Source organism: Gekko japonicus, unplaced genomic scaffold (genome assembly GCF_001447785.1).
Source record: "Gekko japonicus isolate JY-2015 unplaced genomic scaffold, Gekko_japonicus_V1.1 scaffold251, whole genome shotgun sequence".
Taxonomy (NCBI): domain Eukaryota; kingdom Metazoa; phylum Chordata; class Lepidosauria; order Squamata; family Gekkonidae; genus Gekko; species Gekko japonicus.
Genome location: NW_015161956.1, coordinates 564,136 through 574,783, shown reverse-complemented (window position 1 = coordinate 574,783; position 10,648 = coordinate 564,136). Strand labels below are relative to the sequence as shown.

General features: G+C 42.7%; 1 protein-coding gene across 1 annotated transcript; it reads right to left on the bottom strand.

The window, feature by feature from the left end:
* Nucleotides 1-3,321: 3,321 nt before the first annotated feature.
* Nucleotides 3,322-9,883, bottom strand: LOC107126011 (carbohydrate sulfotransferase 8-like). The gene is made up of 2 exons (XM_015429504.1): nt 9,784-9,883; nt 3,322-4,127 (listed from the first exon to the last, which is right to left on the bottom strand). Exons 1-2 carry the CDS (start codon nt 9,881-9,883, stop codon nt 3,322-3,324), a joined length of 906 nt encoding a protein of 301 aa, XP_015284990.1.
* Between the last annotated feature and the right edge of the window lie 765 nt (nt 9,884-10,648).

Here is a 10,648-nt window from a genome sequence, read left to right as displayed (position 1 = left end):
GTAGAGCACTGAGGTCCACCAAACAACATCTTCTGGTGGTGCCCGGCCCCAGGGACGTCCGACTTGCCATGGCCAGGGCCTTTTTGGCCATGGCCCCTGCCTGGTGGAATGAGCTCCCATGTGAGATCAGGTCCCTGAAGGATTTGTTACAATTCTGCAGGGCCTGCAAGACAGAGCTCTTCCACCGGGCCTTTGGTTGAGGCAGTGGGCGTTCCCTTCCTTGGGTTCCTCCATCAGTAGCCTGGGTTCTTTGAGATCCTAAATTTTAAGGATCTCCAAGCAAAAACGTAAATTTAACAACATTAACCACTGAGACATCTGGTTCTTCCTAGAGTTGTATTATGCGATGCCGTATTGTATTTTAAAATGTAAATTGTGCTTTAAATTGTTTTAATTGTATTGTATTTTATTGTTGGAAGCTGCCCTGAGCCCATCAAGGGGAGGGCGGGATATAAATCCAATAAATAAATAAACATTCAATGATGTTTCCACTGCTTAACGTTTTCTACATACAAAGAAGTGAATCAAGTATCCAGGACTGATACTGTCCTTGCCACAAAATTTCATTCCATACAATCACAGAATAGTTGACCTTCCAATAGAAACCACTTGTTGTTGTTCTCATAAGTTAATAATGTGCCAAAAAGACCACTGACAATATTCCTAGGTTTTTTTCTTGTTGCGGACTGTCTTCTTCAGAGTGCATCAAAATCGCTATCACATATCAATATCACTGGAACCATTAATATTAATCTAGCCAATTCTATACTTATCAAGAAATAACAGTGTGTTTTCTCCTGATGCAATTGGCTAAATGTTTAGCCAGCTGCATCAGGAGGAAAGATACTGTTATTTCTTGATAAAACATAGAATTGGCTGGATTAATATTTGTATGTAGAAACATGTTTAGCAGTGGAAACATAACTGAATATTGAGTATTTTGCTTCCCAGTTGTGTATTAATGGAATATATGTATAAAATGTGGAAGTTGTTGCAAGATTGTGATGTTACAAATAAGAAATACAACAATACACTTTTAATTTAAAAATTGAACTTTATTATATATTAATTGTGGTGGTGAATGATTCATACACAGCATTCATCTTGTGATTTCTACTTACTATACTGTGTCCTTTTATTTTTGTGAATACTAATTCAGTATAAGGCAGCTTCTCATGAGGTACACAGGATTTTGGTGGAATTTATCATTGTACTGATTTTGGTTGCACAAATGAACGTGTGTGGGTGAATATAGCATCTTGGCTGAGTTGATGAACCCTGTTTGCAGATACAATTGCATATTTTTACAAATAATGATCAGAATATGTTGTGGGGGGAGTAATAAAATGCACGTCTTAACTGGAATAGTCTTAACTGTGATCTTTAAAAACATTATTATTACTTTTACATCAATACGCAGCAGAGGCTTTTATATTAAAAATAACAGCCACCTACAAAAGCCACCATCTGGTGGTGCTGTTGGTATTAAGAAAAACTGTTGTCATTTGAAACGTAGTACATGGCAGTGAAAGAAAGAAATGTGAAGTGCGGCCTTAAATACAATAAACGTTTAGTAGATCACCAGATATTGGTGGGCGGATTATCCGGGTGCGATCACACCCCAACATCTGGGAAGTGGAGTGCACCTGTGGCTTACTGCCAACAATGTGCATTAAAAAACTAGTACCTCCAAGGTACTAGTAAACATTTGCCATGGGCTGCCTCCAGACGCCCATGGTGTGATCTCGCTTGTGCATGGCATTCCCCTCCGGTCCCTTGTTTACCTGCCGGCGCTGAGGGAAGGACCCGTGGTGTGCCGCTGGCGCATCTGATCGTGTAATCGTGGATCAAACTGCGCCGGGGCAATTAGCCACGCTTCCCCCCCGCAATATCCGGCCTGTGTGACCGGGGCCTTTAAAAAACAACATCTGGTTTGTGACGGGACATGGGCGAGTGCCAGATGCCACGGGATTCCAGTGGAAATGCGATCAGATGCCCGCCCTTGCCCCGTGTTTTCCGGAAACTAGCACATCATATGTACTAGTTTTTACTTCGTATCTTCAGCAAGAAGCCATGGGTTAGCCATGGGTACACTACGCTTCCCAGATGTTGTGGTGTGATCGCACCCGGAAAATCCGCCTATCATCCGTATCTTTAGCGCGGCAAATGCTCCATGTGAATGGGACCTAACTAGCATATATAAGAGAATGCCTGTTTCAGGCTTGGGAAGGACTGTACTGGCTCCCTGTTTGGTTCTCAGTACAGTTCAAAATGCTTATTACCTTTAAAGCTACACATAGACTAAATTCAAGATGCTTCGAGAACTTCTTGCTCCCATAAGGTCCTGCCCATTAACTAAAGTCTTTTGCAGAGACTTTCCCCCATTATAGTTGCTCTTAAGCATTTTATTTATTTACAGAATTTATATTCTACCTTTCTGTCCAATCAGGGGCATCAAGCACCTAACAATTAAAAGCAGAATTAAAACCAATTTAAAACCAAAAGTAAAATTCTTATAACCCGCCCCCCACAGAACCAGCAAATAAAACATGGGACAGGAAGGAGAGGTCATGACAGAATGCCAGCTGAAAAAAGAAATCTTAATCTGCTGGCAGAAGACAGTGAAAGAAGAGGATAGACAAATATCCCTAGATTAGGATTTGCCTTGGATTGCTGGGAAAAGCTTCAAGGGCTGGGCAGAGAGTTTGTAGGATATATTTTAAAATGAAATAGTACTCTAGAACAGTTTAGCTATTAGACTAATTTTACATTTTGTCCCATGATCAGAATGCAAACACACAGCTCATTCATACAACAAACAGTGGAGTTTACTACAGTTCAGGGGCAGATTGGCCATTTAATTTACAGGGAAATTTTCCAGAGCGCTGCTGCCCTAGACGCCACTAGTGGTGAGGAACAGGTGGCACAAGCTCCAGCAACTCTGCCAATGTTTATGGGGCCGCTTGGCTCAAATCCTTCATTGGCAATGATGATCAGTTTCAGAGCACCAACTACCTCTTCCTTTCACTGTCATCATTTTGCAGGATGAGGCAATGGGTGAGCCAGTGCCCCTTGTTTGTAGGGGCAGCTCTACATTGTAGCTCCACAGGGACTACTCAGTTTGGCTTGTTCCAAGGCCATTTCCACAACGCAGTATCATTAGTGCTTTCTATGGCTCCAAGCAAACCCTCCCACACTTAATATGCTGTACAAATGAGATTTTGATTTTATTGGCATGGTTGAAAAGAAATGATCATATAAAATATTTTTTTATATATTCAATGTGATTGAACCATAGAGCAAAGTTTCATTTTTAATGTTTTAAGAATAGTTAAACAAAGAGAAATCCATCTGGTAAAGCACCTTGAGCTTCTCTATGTTTTTCCAGCTGATTTGCCTCAGGTACTTCCAGGTGATATTCTCATTAGTCCGTTTGTCTGAACTATACATCTTGGTATTTGGGTAGTACAGATTTTCTGGAGCTCCAATTCTCTTGAGAACTTGCTTGGCATCTTGCACCAATGTCTCATACTTTCCCAGAATGTCATAATGAATGTTGCAGGGATCACAGAGTGCAAACATTGGCTTCCAGTGTATGTCCAAATCCTTGTGTTTCCTTGTCACAACATACTCTACAAATTCCTGGAAAGTCACTCGCTCAGTGGAATTTATGTTCCTCCTGAACAAGGCCCTGATTTCATCTGCCAATACAGTGCTAAAGTAAGGCTCATTATGGAGGAGCTTGTCCCTGTATGCAGATACCAGTCTTTCAAGCGGATGCCTGGTGAACATCACCTTAGTGTAGTTGCTCAGGAACTCCATTTGCTGTTGAGAAGGGTAAGAACTCAATCTCTTCAGAAATCTAGTTTTGTGGATTTCAATTTGGTCTACTTCAGAGGGGTCTCTGCCAAGGTTGAGTGTGAGGAGTAGAAGGATTTTCTTCCAGTTGGAGCAGCCAACTTTGGGTACTTCGCAGTAGATCACCCTCAGACTCTGTACCACAAAGAGCTGTCGGGCAACCTTATTCTCCAGTCTCCATTCTGAACTTGAGAGAGTTTTATTCAGGCAGGTGATATTCAGTTGATCTCTACGGTCATTTTGTCTTTTAAGCCATTCTTTTTCAGGATCTAGAAGAACAGTTATGAGAACAGAAAAATTACACCATGGGTGCCTTCACACACACTAAATTATGCACTTATAACCCACTTTTAATGCTCTTTGCAACTGGATTTTGCTGGGTGAAATGGCAAAATCTAGTTGCAAACAGTCGCTGAAATGGATTGAAACTGGATTATCTAGCATATGTGAAAGCACCCATGTGTCTGGATGAAATTAATTTGTGGTTTTTTTAAAAAAGCACTGACTTGCATAATGAGTGATAATGAATTAAGGGGCTGGTTCATTTTTATTACTCATCGATTTGATGGAGTTAGTGATGTCAGCAGACCATTCCTTTGTTAGTCTAATTGCTAGTACTAGATGATTGGCTAGTGAGAGCTGATTAAAGGAGATGGCTTCTGATGGCTGGAAATCTCTTGCCTTCAGAATGCAATGTCCATCAGAACTTGGAGAAAGTGAAATCCCTCCAGCTGAAGGTATGGGGCTAAGTCATAGCAAAAGGCAGGTTAAGTCAACAGAGATAAGCAGGGAGAGAAATTGAAGGGTTTCTAGAGTTCGTTGCAACTGGAAGAGACACTTTGCAGTTACCCTACAGGAACCTGCTCCCTGCTAAAGGTATGCTTGCTTGCCTCTACTGTGCTTTGTTGCAGATACCACAAGTCTCCAGTACTCTGCTCTTTCACAGAAAATAAACTAAACCTGGCAGCACTGCCCTTTGAACATTTTTCTGCTATGCAAAAGGAAACATCTAGCACCATATATGGCAACATCTTACTTCATAAGTTAATGGTCTTGCAGGCAGCACCTTTTTCATGATATTGGGTTGGCTTCAGTGTATTTTTTCTGCAGGTGTAAGGACTTTGCACATGCAGAATGACTTTCTTAGCTCCACCTCCCAAGCCAGCCCAGATCCTCGTCATGGGGGCTCCCTCTCCCCCAACATCAGAATTCAGGGGCATTTCGGGCTGTCATGGTGGGAAGAGCTGGGAAATGTACATTACGTGGGCAGGAGTCCCTGCACCCATGAAAAATCTGTGCTGGATCCAACCCCTTATTATTTATATAGGCTTTTAAATGGAAAAAAAAGTATTTTAAACTTTTGATAGGCTTTAGTTGTTGTAGATTTTCCATGCTGTATGGCCGTAGTCTTGTCATTGTAGTCCCTGACGTTTCACCAGCAGCTGTGACTGGCATCCTCAGATGTATAATACAGAAAGATGGAGTACTCTCTATGTCAAGGTGAAAAGAAAAATGGTAGGCAGGTAATTATATATACTCATGAAGGTGGGGTAGGCTGAGTCATTATCTTGTAGGAGTTCCCCAGGCTGTGACATGCTAATGGAGGAACTTTCCTGAGGAGGTTCTTTTGCATATGGATTGGTTGTTGAAATTCTAATCTTATCTGTAGTGCTATTGTAAGATGTAGAGCGTTTTGTGTTTTTCAGGACAGGAAACCATGCCCTATTTATTTTTAAAGAAATTATGTTTATGAATTATGGCTTCCCTGTATAATCTGACATGGTAATTGGATGTGTTGTCCAGCCTTTCAGTGTCTTGGAATAGGATACTGTGTCCTGTTTGAGTTAGGCTATGTTCAGCCACGGCTGATTTTTCAGGTTGGCCCAGTCTGCAGTGTCTTTCATGTTCTTTTATTCTTGTCTAAATGCTACGCTATGTGGTCCGAATATAAATCTGTCCACAGCTGCATGGTTTCTTGTCTACTCCCGCAGAAGTGAGGGGGTCTCTTCTGTCTTTTGCCAATCGTATTATCTGTTGTATTTTTCTGGTGAGTATGAATACTGTTTGTAGGTTGTGTTTTTTCATAAGTTTTCCCATCTGATCAGTGATTCCTTTGATATATGGCAAAAACACGACTGTTTTTCTTCAGTTGTTTGTTTTACCTCTGGTTTAATTGCTCTTCTGATTTAATTCTTGGAGTAGCCATTTGCTTGAAGTGAGTGGTTTAGATAATTTAGTTAATTGTTGAGAAAGTGCGGTTCACATATCTGTCTTGCGCAGTCCACTAATGTTTTGATTATGCTTCTTTTTTGCCGAGGGTGGTGAAAGAACCTCCTCAGGAAAGCAAAAGAACCTTTTCAGGAAAGCTCCTCCATTAGCATGTCACAGCCTGGGGAACTCCTACAAGATAATGACTCAGCCCTACCCCACCTTCCTGAGTAGATATAAATTACCTGCCTACCATTTTTTCTTCCCACCTTGACATAGAGAGTACTCCATCTTTCTGTATTATATGTCTGAGGATGCCAGTCACAGCTGCTGCCGAAACATCAGGTACTACAATGCCAAGGTCATGGCCATACAGCCCGGAAAATCTACAACAACTAGTGAACTCCGGCCGTGAAAGCCTTTGACAACATATTTTGATAGGCTGCCTTCACAGCACCACTAGAGAACTGGGGAACCTTTGGGGGGGGTGAGCCTGGACTTTGCACTAGGCCAAAGCCATTCAGTGAGGGCTGAAACAGATAAGATGAAGATCACACCTCTCTGACCATCCATGCAATACAAAACACATATTGTTTCCTTTAAAATATGAATTTCAAAAATGGTAGACTGGTTCCAAATATGAAAATCAAGTGGAGGTTGAATTTTTTTTGTTGCTGTTGTTGTTAAAACACCAACAAACCTTTGCAGAATTTATATTTTGCATTTGACGGATGGGCTGAGTTGAGTGATCATCTTATCTGTTTGAGCCCTCAAACAAGCAAGAGCACTTAGTTGGCCTGCCGGCCTTTAGAGTTAGTCTTTGTCTGTGTTAAGTACAATAAACGTGTGCTACAGTATGTCATCGTCTGAGTCCTCCATGCGGCGAACTCAGTACTTTTCAAAAGGGATGATTAGCTAAAACTGAAATTGGTCTTTTTGGGGGCTTCAAATATTAATTCAGTCAGGCTCTTTTCCCTCAACATCATTATCCCTTCTGTCTCACCCTTCTTTTCCGGTAGCCAGTTATAGAACTTCTGCAGAAGAAAAATCCCAAAGAAACTTCCAAAGAAAAGGAAAACTAACAACTTCTGAAACAGCGTCTTCATACTGATTTCCCAGCAAGCCAAACGTTGGAGCCTTGGCAATGAACTCTAGACAAGGAAAAACATTGAGATAGGCATTTTATAAACAGGACTGCACAAATATGCCATTGAACTGAATTACTTTTAACTATCAGGAGTAAATATAAAGAAGTATGTTCCAGAATTGTAATGACTTTCTTCTCCTTAGTGACATTTTCTAGGACATATCTCTTCACAAATACAATTCCTTTGAGAAAGACTAAACAATACGTAGGAGATCTGCAATCAAGATTTCTCCTATCCCAGAGCACAATATAGCCAGTTTGGTGGCGTGCCTGCAATGAAGCTGCAAGAACATCTTATAGGATGCTTATGCATAAATTTAATTTATAGACAAACAAACAAATAAATAATGAAGGAGTGTGGCTGTCGTGGGTACTGGCTCTGCTGAGGCTGACAATTCCTCAGATGAGGCATGGAGCAACCCAGCCTCCTCTGGAGTCAGCCCAGAAGAGGAACCTTCAATAGCACCTGAGGGAGAAGGGGCCCCAGCAGCTACACAGGACTTGCAGCCAAAAGGAGAGACTGGTCCAGAGCCTGGCCCAGCACCCCCAGTTGAAGACACCCCAAGGCCAGAATCCCCACCAAGTTGGGATCCCAAGTCCCCCCGGGGGGCGGGGTAACCCCCGCCCCAGAGGCCCGTTCCCCGGCTGGATTGGGCCCCGGGGGGAACTCCACCCCAACGTGCGCATCACCCGGAAGTGACGCGAGCACACCATGCACGCTGGGGGTGGGGCCACAGCCATACAAGGGAAAACTCTATGGTTTTCCCTTGTATGGCCGTGGCCCTGCCCCCAGCGTGCCTGGCGTCCTCCCGTCACTTTCGGGTGACGTGCGTGCAGCGCGTGCGCACACACACAAGATGCTGGCCGGGAGCCCCCCGCTCCCGGCGAAGATAGACTTGGCAACCCTACCACCAAGTCCTCCTGAGTGCCCCAGATGCAGGGCATGCCAGAAGCTGAATATGCAAGAGTGAAGGAAGAGTGCCAGGCTGCAGCTCTTGCAAAAGCAATGGGAGGAGCTATGAGTCTTGGCAGATTGACTCCCAGGGAAGGGAGGACATGTTCATAAACACCCCATGCACCTGCCTCAGCATGATAGCAACAGTGCAAGCTCAGATCTGCTCCTGGCTTGTAGCAGCCACTCCTTGCTCCTGCAACCTTGGACTGATTTCCCGGCTTTCTGACCCTTGGCTCTGTTATTTGACTTGATTCCAGACTACGTTTCCAGTGTGTGGTCACCCTGGTAACTAGCTGAGCCAGTACAGCGGCAGGACCGGGCACCTCCTGGACAACCTGTAGCAAGCTGGGTAAGGGTCTCGATTCCATTGTTCCTGTTCCCCCAAGTACATGCTGGACTCTCAAGTCAGTTCTGTAAGAGGTATTGATTCAAACCTTCATACAAAGGAAGGGCAAAAGAGGGCCAGTTAACAGTACCCTTCCTGCCTCATGGTTCACTCGATCCCCTCACGATTCCATCAGCCACACCCCAGGAGTGTCTGGCTGCTGCTTTTAATCCTTGCCTTAACAAGCACCTTGGTGCAGCTGGCCTGTCACCCCACCTACTCCCAGTTGCTGCTAATAGTTGCTGACTCCCCTTCCTCCAGGTTCATTAGCCCACACTGTTTCCACCGGGGGCTTGCATTGTCTTTCCCAGACCTATTTGTCCATTCTATCACTTCCAGCAGTGCCTCAGGGCTTTCTTTATGAGGTGCACCTTCTAGCCTCAGGTAAGTGGATGCTCTTGTAGGGTTGCCATATGTCAGAAGCAACTTAACATACCCACACATGGTAGGTTCTCTCACTGACCTATCCCTGTCACAAGTAGTATAATTCAAGGGGCCAAACAAGTTCATGTAAATGTCGTTTACAAATACATAATGACATGTATCTTACATATGCAGGGAAATATCCTATATCATGTACTTAAAGCTAACACCAAGGAAAGTTTCTGCCCAATGATTCAACTGTGGGAGGATCTGCAGCAAGAGCAGAGTGTCCTTGTGAAAGCCCAGGGTCTAATTTTCCTAAATGGTTGACTTTATACTAGTAGGTGATTGCTAATAACTTTTCTTTGTATGTGTTGTATATCAGAAATAAACCACTGCAGTGGATTTGTTATCACTGCTTAAGAAGGTGCTGAAAAGTAAACCTAAACTCACTGGGTTTGTTGACCTTACTAAGCCTCCTCCATTGTCACCAATGGGATCTGTGATAACAAAAAGTGGATCAGCTGTCTATAGCCTTTAAATATACCCTTATATAAATATTTTCTAGCTATACACACATCCTGAACGTTTAAATACATCATAGATATTTTCCTCTATATGTAACTATGTACATGTCACTAATAACAAAGAACTAGTGGCTAAATCATGTCCTTGGATGGACAGCATGACCAAATTTGCATCTTCCACTTGTCAGGATTGATTTATGATGTCAAGAGAGAAGCCATCTTTTGAGTAAAATTCCACTTGATTTTTTTTCTCTGCACTGCCCAACCAACAACAGGTGTTAGCTATCCCCCCCCTAATCCACCACGGCCATTTTCTAGGCCTACTACGTAATTAGCTCACTGGTTTCAGCTGGAAGAAGCTGAGCAGTTGAAATATGCTCATCTTCCAGGAGGTCCCTTGGAGACAGCATGATGATTGGTTGAAGGGGGTCAGGAGGCATTTTTCTATAAAATATAGTCTATTCAACCAGGCTATTCCAATCCTATTCCCCTTCCATCACTCCTGGTACCTCCTTTTGCTATATGCTACAACTATAATACATTTTCTGCTTGTTTTGAACTGTTTGCTAGAACTTTAAGAAGTTAAGAACTGTTCTGCAGTAAGTGTATTTAGGAAGTTAGTTTTGTTATTTTCTGTGTGCTTTAACAATCCACTGGAACTATGTTGCTTTTAAAATCTTTTTCTTTATTTTCTTTCCAATTTTGCTTTGCGGCGTGTTGCTGTGAGTTCACTGGTTCAAACCCAGGATAAGCTTCGTTATTTTATCATAGAGAGGCATGCTCTAGGGTCTCTGGTTGGAAACAGGGGAACAACTCAGCTTAGAGGGAACATTGAACACCAGCCAAATTTCCTTATATCCCAAGCCAGCCTGACCAAATAAACATTGGGGGCACACCCCAATGTTGTGACAGACCCGATGCTTCTTGCACATTAGGTCTAATTCTAGAAATGTGTTCAAGGATATGGACCTTGACAGGTCTAGTAAATTACATTTGCATATGATACAATAGATGGTGTTTTAGGAGTTGCAATTGATAAAATTTGACAAATTTCAAGATCCTAATCCTTTAGGATGCTGAAATACTTTAGTCTCCAAAACTAATGGGCATGCTAAACACCCTTTCCCACATCTGAAATGTTCAGAAACTGGGGGTAAAGTCTTAAATAAATATTGAAAATCAGATTTTACTAAAAAGTCACCCAG